This window comes from Galeopterus variegatus, unplaced genomic scaffold (assembly GCF_000696425.1).
Source record: "Galeopterus variegatus unplaced genomic scaffold, G_variegatus-3.0.2 Scaffold3494, whole genome shotgun sequence".
Classification (NCBI taxonomy): Eukaryota; Metazoa; Chordata; class Mammalia; order Dermoptera; family Cynocephalidae; genus Galeopterus; species Galeopterus variegatus.
Window position 1 is genome coordinate 142,298 of NW_007729605.1, and position 19,951 is coordinate 162,248.

At 38.3% G+C, this 19,951-nt stretch overlaps 1 protein-coding gene across 1 annotated transcript in view; it reads right to left on the minus strand.

The window, feature by feature from the left end:
- LOC103600879 (UDP-glucose:glycoprotein glucosyltransferase 2-like) overlaps nt 1–19,226 on the minus strand; it is a gene marked incomplete at its 3' end in the record, with an annotated part of 156,175 nt that extends 136,949 nt beyond the window's left edge. Inside the window, exon 1 of the mRNA XM_008585211.1 lies at nt 19,127–19,226. Within this exon, the coding sequence (XP_008583433.1) occupies nt 19,127–19,226 (100 nt within the window). The remainder of the gene's footprint in view (nt 1–19,126) is intronic.
- Between the last annotated feature and the right edge of the window lie 725 nt (nt 19,227–19,951).

Below are 19,951 nucleotides of genomic sequence, written 5' to 3' on the forward strand. Positions count from 1 at the left end.
AGAACTAATAGAGGGAGATCACACTCAGGACCCTCACCCCCCAGAGAGAGCATTAATCCATTCTTGAGGGATCTGCCCCCATGACTCAAACAGCTTCCAGCACTGCCACATTGGGGATCAGATTTCCACATGAGTTTTGGTGGGGACAACACATCCAAACTCTATCAGAAGTGCTAGAACAGGCAAAACTAATCTATGACAGTGGAAGTCTGTGGTTGACCCTATATGGGGTGGTGGATTGGCTTGAAAGAGGTAAGAAGGGATTTTCTGGAGTGATGGAGGGAGGGAGAATTTTTGCTTCAGGAATGAGCCCACCTACACGGTGACTTTTTACTATATCCCAAACAAATGGCAGTCAGTTGAAGAAAACCTGATCTGACAGGTGCTCCCATAAAAATAGGCTCATCAAGCTCCAGACCTATTTACTTAAACGTTACTAGAAAACATGACTTTTTGCCAACTAATTCATTTGTTCTTTATTTATTTGAGAAAATCTGAGCTGCTTCCATGTGCCAAGCAATGTACCAGAGTAAACTGCAGAGATGAAATTCCCATCCCTGACACATGACACAGGAGCTTGCAGTCCAGTGGAGGGTCATTCCTGTAAAATCATCAGTGCACATCAGTAACACATGGTGCTATGTGCTGTGAATGCTGATCAATTGTTTCTGCTATAGTATCTTTATTCACTCAATTTCAACATATTAACAATCCTGTGGGGTAATGAAAGACCAGCTAGAAAGCTTAGATCCAAATAAGCAAGCTCATAATAGCATAAGATAGGTGTTTATAGTCCCTTTTTATGTGTCTCTCCTTGTATGGTTGTTTAACCTGAGCACATTTCAAAACTTGTTTTCTATTTTTGAAGCCTCTAAAAGCAATTATAAAAGCCTGTCGACTCCACAGACTTATGGTTGGCATTGTCCTTGTATGGTAGAAGCACCAGCTATTACAAAAGCCAGGGCTTCATCTTCCATTGCACTCAGCCCAACCCACCACCTACCAGAATCCTGGTAACTCGAATGCTGCTCCAAATCAGGGCATAACACCACCAGTTTACAGATCCCATCCAGTTCTCAGACCCAAAGTGATTGACTGAGGTGGAATCGGCATCCTTCAAGGAAGAACCCTGCAATGCTACTGCAAATATATACAATAATCACTCCCCCGATCTTACTTCCAAAGGATCCTTCAGCTATTTGCCTGGGGAAGAGGAAATAGTCAACATTTTGAGTGATGCTACACCCAGATCTGACCTGACACTCAGAAAAACAACAGTCCAACATGATTCAGTGGTTAAAGTGATTAGACACCGGGAGATAGATATGCATACAAAGTTCTGATCCAAACCTTTCTGATGATGGGTTCATCAGGTTCATGGGACCCACTCTGGCTATTTACTCATTTCCTGAGTGTATTATTGGGTGGATATACTTGGCAGCCAGCCATTGATTCTCTAACCTGTGGAATAATAGCCATTGTTGTAGGAAAGGCCAAGTGGAAGCCTCTGAAACTATCTTACCTCTCTCCCAGATCCTAGCCCAGTCAAGATAGGAGATCACACTCCAGGAAGAATTGCAGAGATTGGAGCTGTCTTAGTCCGTTCTGACTGCAATAACAGAATATCATAAACTGGATAGCTTTCTCAGCCCTCTTTTCTAAGGCCACTAATCCCATTCATGAGAGTTCTGCATTGAACTGGCATTTTCTTCCCAATCCTATTTATAAAGATCCAAAGCAGTTTCTGTTATGTGGCTATCAATTCTCTAGCCCCAGGGCTGCATTAACTCCCTTTCTCCTTGTCATGATATAATTTTCATGGACCCTGATGAATTTAATAGTCAGAAGAATATCATATCAGTCCACAATACTGATGACAATACTTGTATACTAACTGGTGATCAAGAACTGGTAAGTACGGTGTATTTCTTACTAAGAGAAAGTAGGCCGGACAGTAGGAGAGTAACACTGAGAAGATTCAGGAACCTGTAATACCAGTGAAGATGGTGAGGAGTCCAGTGGTCTGGGGCATGTTGCCATTCTCTCTGTGGCAAAGGACAGGTTGTTGCTCATGTACTCCTACCAAAAAGTAGACACAGCTCTTGGTGAGATTTTTTTAAATCTTGGAGGTTGCATATACTGTGCTTAGGATAACTGCTATAATCAATTTAATAAGTGCTTTGGAAGGCTGAAGCTTTCAGGTGGGGCCCAGTGTAATAGAGAACTCTGCAGCCAGTCCACATGACCAACACATCTGATGGGGTGTATATTCTCTGTCTAGTTGAAAGAGAGGAGTTATAGCACAGACAAATGCCTGAGATTCTTAAGCAACATCATACAGTCCATGCCTCCTGGGTTAAAGAACTACTTGCCATTTGAAAAAGCAGCTTCTGGGACTTAGTTAAGGATCAGTGCCTGATCATGAGATATCAAGTTATTATGGGACCAAAACTGTCATAAGCTGGGTATTGTCACACCCATCAAATAAGGATGGGCAGGTGCAATATAAATTCAACAGTATGTGAAAATAGCACATTTGGGTTAGGGCTCAGTAGGTCTGGAAGGCGTTATTGAATAACATAAACAAGTGATTTAGATTCCCATTCCATGTACTTCTGCTGCATCAACTCCTCTCTCTCCCATCTCATAATCTGGCCTCACAGTGGGGGATGGATAATTTCTAACACGAACTATCAGAAAGAAAAGACCAAGCATGGTTCAGAAAAGGATTTGTTGTATATGTTGGTGCTAGCTGAAAATGGACAGCCACCATACTACTGCCTCCTCTCTCTCCCATCTCATAATCTGGCCTCACAGTGGGGGATGGATAATTTCTAACACGAACTATCAGAAAGAAAAGACCAAGCATGGCTCAGAAAAGGATTTGTTGTATATGTTGGTGCTAGCTGAAAATGGACAGCCACCATACTACTGCCCCTCAGGAATGGACTATGGGAGTGGACACAAAGCATAAGGATCTCTGCACCTCATGATAATGACCACCAGAGAGCATCTGTAGTAGAGAAGACACTTGATAACCAAGAAGCAGGATGGTTTCTCCAGTGGCATTAACTGAGACATTTCACAATTGGTGAGGTTACACTGAATGCGTGAACATAACATTAACTAGTTCTTACGCAGATAGACTGCATGACTTGGAATTAGATGACCCAATTGAATGATTGAATGGTTTATAAAAGAAACTGCAAAGGTGCTAGTTTGGGGACAGTGCCCTGTAGGGCTGGGGTGTGACCTCCAGGATGTGGTTTATACACTGAAACAACAGCCAATATTAAGGCACCATGTTCCCAACAGCTAGAATGCACAGACCCAAGAACCAAGGGATGGAAAGATTGGCCTTTCTCACTACATTCCCAGCTACCCACCTATGAAATTTGTGCCTTATGTCTTAGCAACTGTCCATACTGGAATAGAACTCCTGGTTCTTCAGAAATGGAGGATATTTCCATTAGGGAACACAGTAAAGATTCTAATTAACCTAAAGCTATAACTATCATTATGTCATTTTTGGCTCCTTGTGCAAGTAGATCTGCATGCAAAGAAATGAGGTGCCATATTAGCGGGGGTAATCGAACCTGATACTATGGAGAGCTAGGATTTCTGACAGACAATTGATACTAGGAGCTCTATATCTTGATGCTTCCATACACAGTGATAAAAGTAAATGGGCTCTGTCAATAATCATAGCACTAAAGGGTTAAAGCAACTAACAGTTCTGACCATTTGGAAGTAAAGATCTGAGTTTTTCCATCAAACAATCCAAAGTCAAGGAAAATTCTGAACAGGTGGTGGAGGAAAAAAATATAAATATCAGTTATGGCATTGAGACCAGTTGCAGCAGTTGAGACTAATTATCAGCTTGTTCCACTAATATTGCGTATTATGTCTTTTGTAGATATTGCAGGTGACAACCATGTTGAAGGTTATGTGATGGACTGAATGTAATGTGAGGAGCAAGGGAGTCTCAGCAGTGCAATGAATGGGCTACACTGGACACCTCTCATGTCCTGTTTCAGGTCCTTTCTGTCCATCTTTTTACCCCAGTTGTTATTGTGATACCTTCTCAATGCAAGTGTAGCCTGACTGCACCCTAGCTCGATTGGACCGAGTATCTCTCACAGTCTGCCATGGGTTTCTCTGCTGCTACAACCCGATNCGTTATTGAATAACATAAACAAGTGATTTAGATTCCCATTCCATGTACTTCTGCTGCATCACCTCCTCTCTCTCCCATCTCATAATCTGGCCTCACAGTGGGGGATGGATAATTTCTAACACGAACTATCAGAAAGAAAAGACCAAGCATGGCTCAGAAAAGGATTTGTTGTATATGTTGGTGCTAGCTGAAAATGGACAGCCACCATACTACTGCCCCTCAGGAATGGACTATGGGAGTGGACACAAAGCATAAGGATCTCTGCACCTCATGATAATGACCACCAGAGAGCATCTGTAGTAGAGAAGACACTTGATAACCAAGAAGCAGGATGGCTTCTCCAGTGGCATTAACTGAGACATTTCACAATTGGTGAGGTTACACTGAATGCGTGAACATAACATTAACTAGTTCTTACGCAGATAGACTGCATGACTTGGAATTAGATGACCCAATTGAATGATTGAATGGTTTATAAAAGAAACTGCAAAGGTGCTAGTTTGGGGACAGTGCCCTGTAGGGCTGGGGTGTGACCTCCAGGATGTGGTTTATACACTGAAACAACAGCCAATATTAAGGCACCATGTTCCCAACAGCTAGAATGCACAGACCCAAGAACCAAGGGATGGAAAGATTGGCCTTTCTCACTACATTCCCAGCTACCCACCTATGAAATTTGTGCCTTATGTCTTAGCAACTGTCCATACTGGAATAGAACTCCTGGTTCTTCAGAAATGGAGGATATTTCCATTAGGGAACACAGTAAAGATTCTAATTAACCTAAAGCTATAACTATCATTATGTCATTTTTGGCTCCTTGTGCAAGTAGATCTGCATGCAAAGAAATGAGGTGCCATATTAGCGGGGGTAATCGAACCTGATACTATGGAGAGCTAGGATTTCTGACAGACAATTGATACTAGGAGCTCTATATCTTGATGCTTCCATACACAGTGATAAAAGTAAATGGGCTCTGTCAATAATCATAGCACTAAAGGGTTAAAGCAACTAACAGTTCTGACCATTTGGAAGTAAAGATCTGAGTTTTTCCATCAAACAATCCAAAGTCAAGGAAAATTCTGAACAGGTGGTGGAGGAAAAAAATATAAATATCAGTTATGGCATTGAGACCAGTTGCAGCAGTTGAGACTAATTATCAGCTTGTTCCACTAATATTGTGTATTATGTCTTTTGTAGATATTGCAGGTGACAACCATGTTGAAGGTTATGTGATGGACTGAATGTAATGTGAGGAGCAAGGGAGTCTCAGCAGTGCAATGAATGGGCTACACTGGACACCTCTCATGTCCTGTTTCAGGTCCTTTCTGTCCATCTTTTTACCCCAGTTGTTATTGTGATACCTTCTCAATGCAAGTGTAGCCTGACTGCACCCTAGCTCGATTGGACCGAGTATCTCTCACAGTCTGCCATGGGTTTCTCTGCTGCTACAACCCGATGTCTGTGGACTCCATTCAGCATTCTGATGCTAGTGCAAACCTGTAAGTACGATGGGCAATATTGAGCCATGGGTGCAGGAGCTAGTGGATGTTTCCCTTAAAGCAGACAAGGGAAAAGGGAAATACTCCGAGTCTCACTCTTCAGTTTTTCAGAAGGTTCCCAAGGGGATCGAGCCCTAGGGACCCACAGTAGGAACCAGTGTGATATAATCCATTTGACTGGCTTGCCTTCCTTTATTATTTCATCCTATCTGCCCTCTACTCCTGTTCCTTGGGACCAGTTTACAAAATAAACTACCTGAATGCAAGCCTTTGTCTCAGGCTTAGCACTGTGGGGTGACCCAGGCTGAGAAAATAGATGTCCTCTAATTTTATTTGTGTTCTGTTTGTGTCTCCTTTTTGGAGTGTGGGAGTGGGCATGTATTTTCATACTTATATGTTCTTGTCATTACTATGTTCATAATCTCCCACTCTAGCTGTGCATTTTATCTTACTCCTCTGGGGTTTGCTTCGCCCTGTATACTCTTTTTTTCTCCCTGATCTGGACTTTTTTCCTTCTCAGGAAGCCTGAAACTATGTCCCCTTATCATTTCCCCAAATTCTGGACTCTGATATCTGTGTAAAAAATGGAACCATTTGTGAAGACAAATGTGATGACATTTCCCAATTTTCCCTTTATCTTCTACCTCAAGAAGTTAATACAAACTATGTACCCATTTGAAAAAGTTAAGAAAAAAATTGTGGTATATTCAGAGTATTTTAGAATTTATTTATGTACAATATTTGAATAATCATATAAATTCTGTGGCAATCCTAATTGACTACTAGCTTACCCATGCTGAAGTATGATTACTTAAGATTTATAGACACAGCCTGATTCTCTGTAAATAGTTGTGCTGAATTGATTCTTCAGGAAGATTTCATTTTATTCTATATGGATTTGCATTCATTCTAAATCAGTGAGTAGCAATTCAAAAGAGCTACTACTTGATTTTCAGTATCAATCAGAATTCAGAAAATCAATGCTATATGTTCCAGGTAGCTCCTGGTACTGATTAATAAGTTAATAGTATTATTTAAATAGTATGTTAGAGAGAAAAGCATATTTCCTCCATTTCTTCCTTAGCTGCATACACATATCTATAGCGTGTGTAATGGTGTGTGTGGGAAAATCAATCTCATCCAATTAAGTTCCCCTTCAATATTATCTTTCAAGTGATGAATACCAGAGTGTGTTGCAAATGGCTGATAAAATTAATAGCGAGAAAATTCTACAAGAACTTAAGTCAAATAGAGTAACTCAAGATCAAATCTGAAGTATGAAATTGAAAAACGTATCACAAAATGAACCTTATAGAGACAGCTCCAAGAGGAAGGTGAGTGGAAAGATCCTATCTCAGAGACATTTTAAGCTAATAGAATTACAGATGCAGCTAGTATCAGTGGACTACAAGGTATGTCATGTAATAGAAAACTTGAGGAAGACTCAGCATTTTTTCCATGTCAATTTTAAAACAAAATATAAAAGGCTGTTTATTAAAGCATTTAAGGTCTGAACTTATTTATAATAAGATATCAAAAGCAGTTGCTGCTTAGAGGTATTGGCTACATATTAATCTATTTTCCAAAGAGCACAGAGGATGATAATGCAACTAAGTCCTAAGATTTATACTCTATGCCTTTATTTGATTGTTCAGCTTAATTTTAGGTCAGGTCTTTGAAAAATCTGTTTTTTAAAAAATCTGCCTCACAGATGCACACACACATGCATGCACATGTACACACACATACACAAAGGCATACACATACAGCATTTTATAAGTAACAATTACAGTCAGCTTCCCATATCTGGATTGAATCCATGAATTTAAGCAACTGAACTGCAGATCAAAAATATTCCAAAATATAAAAGCAAATAAAATATAATTCAAATAAAAAACAATACAGTATACCAACCATTAATTTACATGGTGTTAGGTATTATAAGTAATCTAAAGATGATTTAAAGTATATGGGAGGATGTGCAAAGGATATATGCAAATACTACAGCATTTTATATAAGGGACTTGAGCATCTTGAATTTTGTTATCCTTGGGGGTCCTGGAACCAATCCCCCACAGATATCAAGGAATAATTGTACCATTTCCTGTTAACCCAATTATTAGATTGCTATTTTCCCTGACTCATGCCTATAGATATAGTCAGATTTTTCATAAGTAGTATAAAAAATTAATAACAATAAATTGAACTTTTTCATCCAATTAATGCATCTTAGTAACATTTAGTAGCATTATGTAAAGATTAAAACATTCTAAATGATCTTAAATGTCCTTTCCTTTCATTGTTTTTTGAATGATAGTAATTGCCAATATACTACATTACCTGAATACCAAACAACCATAAAAAGATATCTATATAATGTCAATATACATTAAAGTCATGATGTAATTTTATAGAATATTTTTGAAGTCTCATTTTTACATCACAAGGATGTTTAATAAAATATAATTAAATCTGATTTTCATAAATGGATAAATGGAAATTTTAAGAGAAACTGAACTTGAGGTTTCAATGAGAACTCCAATTGTAAACTATTCATCTTTATGTTTCCAACACCCAACCCAGTGCCTGACAGAGCAGTGTTTAATGAGTGCACATGGAATAAAAAAACCTAAGTGTAATAATCTATGTATTATCCTCACTATGTCTGCCATTATTTCTATTTGAGGGAAATTTTTTAGTTTTGGAATTTTCTCCCCAAATATAAAACTTCTTCCTTCTTTCAGATGGGAAATTCATTGCCTGGATAACATGATTCCATGATGCTTAAATATACAAAAACATAATAATGACTCATGAACCTAGAAGCCAATCTTCATGTAACTTGAAAGCATATGGAAAGCCTGAACCAGAAAAAAACAGAGTCAGGAAGAAACAGCTTCAGAAAACAATGTTGAAAAATGTGAAGAAGCTCCAAACATTGTGTCTGACATAAGGCCACTGGCCAGTTCACTGACCAGAAGGAAATGTTTGATTTCAAAGCAAAGGTGCTGTGTGCAGGTAAAAGTGATAGAAGAGACAGAAGAAATAAAGAGGAGATAGAAGTCAACACAAAGAAGGGGAACAGATCTGCAAAGAGTAGAAGAAATAGCCCTGAGATGGTGGCCGTAAAGTTAGTGAAAAAAAGCAGGAGGCAAATTCTAATGTCAGTGTAGTGCTCACCTTTTATTCCCAAGGGCATTATTGTGCTGCAGTAGACTTTAGGAACCCGGGAAAAACTGTAGGGATGCAGATGGCTTCTTATACCTCAATAGACAGCATTTAGAGAGAAGGCAAGCTAAATTCCATTCATTTTGATTGTCTCAAAGTATATCAATATTCAAGCAGTGTCATGCTTAAGGCAGCAAGCAGCTGTTTGTGGCCCATTCACTATTGTTCAGAGAAGAGTTAACTTTAATAGGGTAGGGTGCTGATGTCAGCACAGCAGTAGACTGTAATCAGGTGTTGCATATAAACTGTCCTACACTATGATTCAAAACTTTCCCCAACTGCAAGCAAACACCTCTCTTTGCACTCAATGCAAACTGAAAAGCAAAAGATTTTATGTGTAAATGCTGTTGACTGAGCTGTGTGAGACACAGCGTTAGAAAGCTAGGTGTGAGTGGCTAAAACAACAACAAAAAAACCAGAAAGCCATGAAGGGACAAAACAATTTTGCAGCATTTTTTTTTTTTAATACTGATAAAATTGGCCTACTTTGGCAAAGTTTGCTAAATTGCAGCCTACCAGGGGCCAGTGGACCTAGTGCTTGAGGGTGTATGAAGGATAAGAAAAGCCTGAGTGTTATCATATGTGCAAATATTTTAGGCTTCAACAACATAAAACCCCTGAAGGAAAAATTCCAGTCTGGAGTTTTCATTTCTATACTGCTTATGGACTGTAAGCTCTTTCATAAAGGGATGTAGAATTTGTTCAATTCCCTTCACAATTTTATTGACTTTACTTTCTGATCCCAGGCCCCAAGTGGACCTGAATAAGCTGTTCCTCAGAGAAAGGGCAGAGGAGATTGTGCTGTACCCCGTTTTAGTACTGAAAGTCCCATACCCTGGAAAGCCTTCAGTCTGGGGCAAACCAGATAGTTGCTCCCCATAGTCCCTGGTTTATTTGCCCCCCTTTTACCAGTGACTATTTGCAGATGTGTATCAGAATCCTGAGAAGTAGGAGAATGCAGTTTATACAACATAAAGAGCATAATCTCCAAAAGGAAGGACTGGGTAGCATTTCGAATGATGTAGGGTGATGGTTCTCAGCCATGGCTGTGCAGTGGAACCACCTGGGGAGCTTTAAAAGCTACTATTACCTGTGTCCCACCATCAGGAGTCTTGATGTACTTGTTTTGGGTGTTGTCTAGACAAGTTCCCTAGTAAGTCTATTGTTTAGCTAAGATTGAAAACCATTGACATAGGGGTGTGCATTTAAGTGTTATCTGTATATTCATGTTAAACTTCCAACATGAATATATTTTCAGTTCATGAAACTGATTTTGATTTAACATCAATTATTGATAGAATATCTAAATTTCATGTTATCTAATATCAACAATCACACAAAATAGCCTGTTAAAAGACAAACGTGAACTAGTTTAACAGAGTTCTCATTCTATCTTCAATAAATAAAAACATGTACCTATTTAGTTATTAATCTGATTTATTGCAATTGAATAATTTAAATTACTTATTTTCATGATTAAGCATTTAAAAAATATGACCCTCTTATACTTCACATCTAAAAGTTAACTTATCTCAATTTTTTGATAAGCTGCTTCTGTTCCAATTGACTATTTTTTCACTTCAGAATAATTTTTAATCTCTACTTTGGGCCACTTATGACTCAACACAGAGTTATTGAATAGGGTGACATTCAAAATATTTAACAATCAGTAAGGCACAGGCACTGATCAGTTGCCAAAAGCCTCCTCTTGAGCAAGGTGCTGAGGAAACCCTAATGGGACAGAATTAACCCTCTAATTGCTGAATCAAAATGTGGTGCTCTGGTCCTCAACCATGTCTGAAAGGGGTACCTGAAAGGGGTACTTGAGATGGTGTTATTCACCAATCAAAATACATGTATTTAAATATTTAATAACTGATGCCATTTTCTAAGTATACATCTACTGAATCCTAGCTCTAATAAAGAGTTCATAAAAACCTCTAATTGAAAATGTCCATGATCACAGAATCTTGGTGAAGCCAGTGTTAGAGGATATCAATCCAAGCCTCATTCTCTATGTGAAACCATTTTATAGCTACCATTGTGCTTGGTAATGGGAAAAGCCTGATGTTTGAATTCATACAGATCTGCCTGGCTGCAAATTCCAGCTTTGCCACTCACTGATGTATAATCTTGGATAAAGTGCTTCTTGGAGACAAGTTTTCATCATTGATTAGGTTTTATGAGGATTAAATGAGGGCACTGGTCTAGGATCTTATTAAGTATTTAGTAAATGGTCTATATTTATTATGATGGTGAAGATTTTCCAGCTTCCATCAAGATGCTTTTATTGCTTGCTACACTCTATTCAGCTCTAATTGCCAGAAAGTTACACTTTTTACAGTAGATTGTATTTTTGTTGTTGTTGTTGTTTAACACATTCACTGTTCTTCCCTATGGAAAGAGTATTTATCTACATCAGTTTGATATCAAGCTTGATCACATGACTTGCTTTGGCCAATGAAGTACAAACAAAAGTGCTCAAATTGCCAAAATTTGATTCTGCTTTGTTTTGTTTTCTCTTTATCAGAAGACATCAGAGTTTCAGATAGTAGTTTCTTTACTCACCTGGGTACCAGAATAAAGACCACATGGAACAAACTGACTTACAGTGAATATACACTGTGAGTGAGATGTGTGATTTCATTTTTATAAGCCACTGAGATTTAGACTTATAGGTTAATACAATATAATATGGCCTATGCTCTCCAGTACAAAAATTGGTATCTGGAAGTGGAATGCTGCCATAATAAAAGTGTAAATTTTGTGACTTTAGTTGTAGGATCTGGCAGTGGGCAGCAAGGAAAGAGGTGGTAAAGATGTCAACTCATGTTATACAAAGGAAATATATTTGGTAAAACAATCCACTGACATAACTTGCAAAGTGTATTATGTACTAAAGGAGTTTGTGACTTTAGGAAAGGGTGGGGAAAAGAATTTAGGTAGTGTGCCTTGGTTGTTTGAAAGAATCTACAAGAAAAAGATGATCTGTAAGAAGATTTGCTGTATTAAATGCTGGGATGAGAGGGAACATGAAGAGGCCATAAGTTCTGGGACTTTGCAGTGGTAGAAGATTCAGCCTTCTCTCATCACAAACAGGTAAGCCAAAACCATGTATGTAGCTGTCATACCCTTTGTTTAAATTGATTAAGATAGTAACCAGTTAATCCCTTCAGTTGAACAAAATATCTCAGATCAAACACACTAAAGAATTGGCTCTCCCATGGACTACTAAAATTATAATTATTTATAGAGAGAGCCATGTCTTGAAGAGAATTGTTGGCATGGCTATTGGCACATGGAAAAAAAATCAAACAGATTAAAAGCTATGTTTTTGAAAGAGTTTTACTGCCAAATGGACAAAAATTGATAGTGACTGCTTGAGCCTTAAAATAACCTTGGAACCCCCCCCCCCCATCTTCTTTGGGAACAAAGCAGTCTGAAAAAGCTGCTTAGTCTCACAGACGTGGCCTATTCAGATGTGCCCAAGAAGGAAAAGGAAGAACCTAGCAGAGGGCAGAATGAAGAACTACAGAAAAGAATGGACTGGAGAACTAACTCCTCAAAACCCAAACTAGGGTTTCATCAAGAGGAAGAAAGAAATGGGATAAAATTCACTCTGACAATAGTGGCAACTTGTGACATGTGCACTCCAAGATTTCAGGATTACTCCAAACCAAAGACTGCTGTGTGTCTCCCATGATCCTCTTTTCCAAGTGGAACTGTTTACTGTAGTCATCCTGTCTCATTTGCTGGGTGGTATGGGAGGAGGAGAATGGGGCAGATGACTGGTCCTGTTGGTTAATTGGTCTTCACAAATAAGTAGAATGGATAAATAAATTGTGGTGTATTTATTAAAAGAGATTATTTCACAGCAATAAAAAATATTGCTGAATTCAACAACCTGGGTGACTCTGATAGACATAATATTGTAATGTCTAACAAATCTCCAAAGAATACATGCTATATGATTTCATTTATATGAAATTTCAGAAACAAGCCAAACGTTTATACACTGATAGAATTCAGAATAGTGGTTTCCTTTGGAGGATTGTTGACTTGTGGAGGAAGCACGAGAGAATTACCTGAGTATTAGAAGAGTTTTATATTGATTTGGATATGGTTACGTGGATATAGATGTATGTACAATTCATCAAGCTGTACATTTTAAAAGTGTACACTTTACAATAAGTAAATTACATCTCAAAGTTTTTTTTATTCTATGTATATTTTTCTTGCCCTTTGCTATGGTTTGAATATAATCCCCCAAATTTTGTGTATTGGAAACTTAATTCCAAATTCATATGTTGATGGTACTTGGAGGTGGGACCTTTGGAAGGTGATTAGGATTAGACAAGGTCATCAGGGTGGGGCCCCCATGATAGGGCTGGTGGCTTTATAGGAAGAGGAAGAGAGACCTGAGCTGATCTTGGAGGTGGGACCTTTGGAAGGTGATTAGGATTAGACAAGGTCATCAAGGTGGGGCCCCCATGATAGGGCTGGTGGCTTTATAGGAAGAGGAAGAGAGACCTGAGCTGATATGCATGCTCCTACCCTCTCACCATGTGTTACCCTCCACAATGTTATTATGTAGCAAGAAGGCCCTCAACAGATGCCCGCACCTTGATATTGGATTTCCCAATCTCCAGAACTATAAGAAATAAATTTCTTTTCTTTATGAATTACCCAGTCTATGATATTCTGTTATAGCAGCAGAAAACAAACTAAGAAATTCTTTTTTTCCCCTTAGCCTCATGCCATTTAGAGCTTCAGTGTTTCTGAAATTCATATAGATTCCCAAAGACTTTTCAACATTTTTCATCTTATGTTCCTATGTTTTTAATAAGAGTTTATCTCAATGCTCCTAAAGCAATCTCTCATTTTCTTAGGCATGTACATTTGTTTTTCTTTCATCGGAACTAGTCCTTCATGTAGGAATTTCATTTTAGAGATTCTCATCCCTCTTGAGTTTTAGTTTTCTTCTCTTTGGCCATGAGAACTCATATATAATTTTTTTCTTTGGTTTTGAACTCTGCTTTCCTAAAACATTGATTTAAATGAACACCTAGCCAGTATTGTTTCTCTACATCATCATAAACTCCAATCTGATGTTGTAATTTTCCACAGGAATTATTTTACTTCCCAATTAGCAGGTGATTCACTCTCATTGGTTTTAATTGTTTGTAGCACTGATAAGATATCAAAGGGTAGATCAGGGTCTACGAAGAAGCTGTAACCTGGAACCTGTTCTCATAGTGTATCCTTACAGAGTGATAGATTTATGCCTTGGGGAACACTTACGTGGGTTAATCTAAGGAGATCTAATACTGGACACCATAGCCAATTTTGTACTGAGTACTGCATGCTTAAATGAACATAATACAGAAATAAGAATCATCTTTAATCTCACCTTAAAGAAACATTCTGACTGGACAAGAAGTTTGTGGGAGTCTTTTTCTCATCCTCAGTGTATGAGGCAAAACAGGAGTCATGATATTCCAACAGGGCAGCAACAGCAAAATCCCAGTCTCCATGCATTTCCTGTCTTTCAGCTACGACAAAGGGCTCTATCTTTGGGGGCAGTAAAAGCAAGTTGGTGGAAGCACATTCTGGGGTAATTAGACCCTGGCAGTGGTTAAGGAGTCCCTCAGGCTGAACGGTTATATTTGAGTTCCACTTCCGGAGATTATATGAAAGCAAATTGAGTTGTACTTCCGAATACAAGTGAGTCCTGAGGAATATTTTAACATATTTAGAGAATTTTAGACAAATACCCTAAAGAAGAGAGACTGTACTTTCTGCTCAGCTGTGAATGGAAACATCTTAGTTTCGTAAATAGTTTTGGGTGTATTAAGTCTTACAAACTCCCTTATTATTTCTCCATGGAATTAAGAGCACCACTTCCTTCACCATGATGGTAATAATAGATTACGGTGGTTAAGAACCCATGCTATGGAATGAAATTGACCTAGAATCAACCCTGGGTTCTAATTAAGACAAGCTGGGTGGTGATCTTAGACAGATTATTTAATACCTCAGACTCTCACTTTCCTCAATTAAAAATAATATGGGCAGATTAAGTGGAAAAATTTATGTAAAGTGCTTAGCAAAATTTCTGGCACATATTGAAAGTTCAATAAGTCATTATTATTCTTATTATTCCGTGAAATATATCTATTGTCTTCCATGGTATTTGTTTTTTACTTTTTTTTTTTTTTTGTCTTTTTCATGACCAGTAAGGGGATCACAACCCTTGGCTTGGTGTCGCACTCACCGCGCTCAGCCAGTGAGTGCACCAGTCATTCCTATATAGGATCCCAACCTGCGGCGGGAGCGTTGCTGCACTCCCAGCGCTGCACTCTCCTGAGTGCGCCACGGGGTCGGCCCTTTGTTTTTTACTTTTACATATACATTTCCACCCTCTTACCCTCAAATTTTACTTCTTATATGTCTTAATTATATTGACAAACCTCTTCCCAGTTATCATGGAACACATATTGGTGCTTGGCATAAAATATTCTGAATATTTCATATATCTTGTGCTAGAATATCCTTAATTTTAAAAATTTGAACACAGAAAAAATTAGTTTGATTTAAGATGTATTTAAATCATTCTTTGATAATAAAAAGATATACTGGTTTTAAAACATTAGACCATTTCACCAAACCAATTTAGAATGGTAATAAAAATGAAGATCACTTTCCAAAGAAAGTGGTATGCCTTTTATAATTCCACATGTATTTAAACTATTCCTCATATATTTGTAGAGGATTTTTGTATAGTTAGAGCTTTGAAAATATTTTTAAATCAAATATTTATAAGTAAAAGGAAAAGGAGACATGGTCTCAAAGTAGTAGATATTTAACACATATTGATAAATGAGTGAAGGAAAGAGTCCATAAATGCATGGCTTTTTGTTCAGTAAGTAAAACTTGTAAATATGTAACAATTAAAAATGTTAAAACAACACCTATAAAGAAGTACTAATGATTCGTCTTGGCAAATAATGATTAAAAATTTCAAATGCCACTATGTTTTAAAGAAAAACCATATCTGTAGAATGTAATTGACTTTCTGCATGCATCAAAAGGAAACAAATATATAAGATGTATACTAAACCATGATTTGAGTAATATTCAGGACCCTGTGTCTCATGAAATATATTTGCTAAATTAATTGATATTGGATAAGACTCAAACATCTTTTCAAGGACTAAAATCTGGATGAAGGATAAAAAATAAAGATGATAATAAATCACAATGTTCCAGGTTAAGGGGTGGAGGCTAGTGATATGAGTTTTATGGCCTGTCTTATTTAGCATCTGTATTAATTGTAAGGAGTAAACATGTTAACTAAACTTGCAGATTATTCTGTATTAGGAGATGCTACAAACAGCCCTGAAAACCAAGAAGTAATAGGAATTCATGAACAAAAACTGCCACTAAATATACTGAAGGAAAATATATCAGCAAGAGCAAAGATTTCAAACTATACTCTTCTCACCTTCTGAGTTTTCTGAGGCAGAAAACTAAACGCAAATCTTAAAATAGGCATAAAAAAATTTTTGAGGCGAATGATTTTTTTTCCTTTAATGGAGATCCTAAATCATTTTATCTCTTAGAGCTCACCAGTGTCAAGAAGATACCTAATGCCATGTTTGCAGAGCAATTTGAGCAGTGAATTTCACTGTGTTTGATTGACTAGAATGCTCATGTGGATCTTTCTGTTCCATATTCTGTACCTCTACAAATGAATCCATGTTTTGTTGTCTCGATAGTTACTCCAAATTCCACTAAAAAATGAAACTCTGACACTGAACATTAGTCCATAGGGGCAGGGATTCTACTACTCTTTGCTTCTTATGTCAGCCTTCCTGTCAGAACCTTTGCACATTACCCAATCTCTGACTGCCTGATGCTCAACTTACCTTCCTTTTTCACTGATTGCTGGGCAATTTCTGGTCCTCTCTTCCTCCTCTGGAGGCCCTTTCTACTCTCAGCATCTTTGGTGTCTCATTTAGAATGATCATGTGGATTAATGCCCCATCTGACAGCTTACAAATGTCCCTGGACACATCTGTTTGGAAATTCTATGGTTGCCTCAAAGTCAAAGCGAAAGTCTTTAGAAGACAATTTATTATCTTTTTCTCTGTCCCCTGTCAAGATCCCTTTTGTGACATTTCTGTCTATACCAGTGGTGACAGATTTCACCCAGGCCAATAGGAATGGAAATTAGTGTTGTCTTTGGCTTTTCACATTCATGACTTTCTGTATTTTAATTGTTCACCAATCTCTTTGAGTCTTCTTTCCAAATTCATAAAAGTCTTTCTCTTTCCATTGTCATTTTCATTCTTTTTTCCCAGGCCTGTCTCATTTATATTTGTATGATTATAATAACATTTGGGGGGTAGTAAAATAATAAAAATGGGTTTAATGTTACTATAAAAGCAAGCAGATATAACTGAAGAAAACAGATTTGCACCATGCCACCCTCTTAAAAAAGAATACTCAAATGTTCAAGGACAGGAAAAATCAAACAAACAAAACCAGGTCGACTTAATACTAATGGATTCTACCTGGTGTCCATAGCTCTAAGTGGAAGTGGAGGTCTGGTTCGTGCATGGTTTTGATCATGCATTATTACACATTTTTGTGAGAAAACTGACCAGCATTAGGGTTACCACTAAGGAAGAAGTGGGCTGGTTTCACATAGGTAGATGATAAAGACAAATAAGGACATGTGCAAGTACTGAAGGCCTCCCAGAGAGTGTACACACCACTATGAAGAAGTGCTAGTCGAAACCTGGATAAAAATGAGAGCAGAAACAAGGGAAGCAGTATTTATTTGTATCTTTTTAAAATAAGAGCTAACATGTATTGAGCATTTATAATACGTTGAGCAAAAATGCAAAGTAATTATATACATGTATCTGCACAACAGCCCAGTGACATGGATTTATTATTAACTCCATTTTTGTAGTTGTTGGAGATAAGGATGCAAATATATCTCCAATTTGGCCCCTCCTGCCTCCTAAAGCACCACCATGGCCCAAGCACCCATCATCTCTCTTTTCAATGCTCTCCTAATCTGTCTACCCACACCCACTTTTGCCCTCACCAATCCTTCTCACCAAAGATTCCAGAATGATCTTTTAAAAACTTAGGTCACATTATTTCTCTGATTAAAATCTTTCAGAGGCTTCCTGCTATGGTCTGAATATGTCCCTTCGAAATTCACACATTGAAACAACCCCCAAGGTGATGGTATTAAGATGTGAGGCCCTTTAGGTGGTGATTAGAAAATGAGGGTGAAGCCCTTATGAATGGAATTAACACACTTATAAGGGAGGCCTTAGGTAGCTTGTTTGGCTCTATCATCACGTGAGGTTACAGACAGAACACACTGTGTATGAAGAATAAGCCTGCATCAGACACCGAATCTGCTGGCACTTTAAAAAAAAAATTAATTAATGTATTTATTTAGAATATTCATGAGATACAAAGTTAACTGTCCCCCCTCCTGTCCATGATGTGACGGCCATATTCATACTGGGGGCATATCCATTGCCAGAAATTACTTTTATATCCTTTGTCCCTTACGATCTTAGATTTTCCAGCCTCCAGAACTGTGAGAAATAAATGTTTGTTGTTTATAAGCCACCCAGTGTAGGTATTTTGTTGTATCAGCTCAAACGGACTAAGACACTTCACATTGCTTTTAGAACAAAATCTAAAGTCCTGCATAGTCGGTGTAAGGCTCGTATGACCTACCGCTCATATCTTCCTCTTCCCCATTTCTTGTCAAACTTACCTCCTTTGCAATGACTCTGCCACTCTGGCCCTGGGCGACCTCCTCTGACATCCAAATTCTCCCCTCCTCGGGGCTATTGCCTAAACTATTCCCATTGCCTCAAACAATTTTGCCTCCAACCTTTGGTTGTCTCATTTCTACTCATCCTTCAGGTTTCAGCTTAAACTAAGAATGTTCTAGTTTTGTTTTTCTTTTTAAAACATGATTTCGTTGTTTGATTTCTAAAGTCTGGTTTATTGAGGTATGATTTACATAAAGCTAGGGCTAGGTCTCACAGACCCCTCGAGACTGTTGTCCAGACTGGGTCACAAACCCTTCACACGCAGCTCTACGACCTAAGTAATAGGAAAAGGTCCTTGGAGCAGTAGGTGAAGAAACAACAGGCTTTATTCTGAGCTAGGAGCAGCCGACCTAATGGCTTCACAGAGCGTCTGCTAGAAGCTTCTTGCATCTGCGCAGTTAGTCCTTTATACTCAAGTCCGTAACTCAGGAAAAACACCCGGATGCTCATGCGCAATCACCAGGAACACTCCTGTGCACTGGACATACCCACCTCAGATGATCGGCAAGACTTCGAACATCGCAGGGGCCCTGACCATTTATTTTCCTAAATTTTCCAAAAATTTATTATAACAGAATATCTAAAATTGGGTAGTTCATAAAGAAACTAAATTTATTTCTTGCAGTTTTGGAGGCTGGGAAGTCCACCAGGGGGTGCATCTGGTGAGGGCCTTCTTCCAGGTGAGAACTCTCTACAGGGTCCTGTGGTGACACAGGCGATCACGTGGCGAGGATGGCAAGAGCTCTTCATGTATGCTCTTATAAAGCCAGCAGTCACACCCATGACAACCTATTAAACCATCAACCCATTACTCCATGAATGGATCAATCCATTCATGAGGGCACAATTCTCACGATCCACTCACGTCTTAAAGGCCCCACCTTTCAAATACCATAATCGGATTTCCCACCCTCTTAACACCGTTACAATGGGGATCAAGTTTCCAACACATGAACTTTTGGGGGACACATTTAACCCACAGCATATGGTAAAATGTATTCTTATAACCAGCAATCATCAAATAGAGAGTATTTTAGTGGATTTCAAAATGTTCCCTTACGCTCCTTTGAAATCAATTCCGCTTTCCTATACCTAGACCTCCGCAACCACTGATTTCTGTTCCTATTACTACACCTTTTCCAGAATACCATATAAATAAAATCATGCCAAGTGTA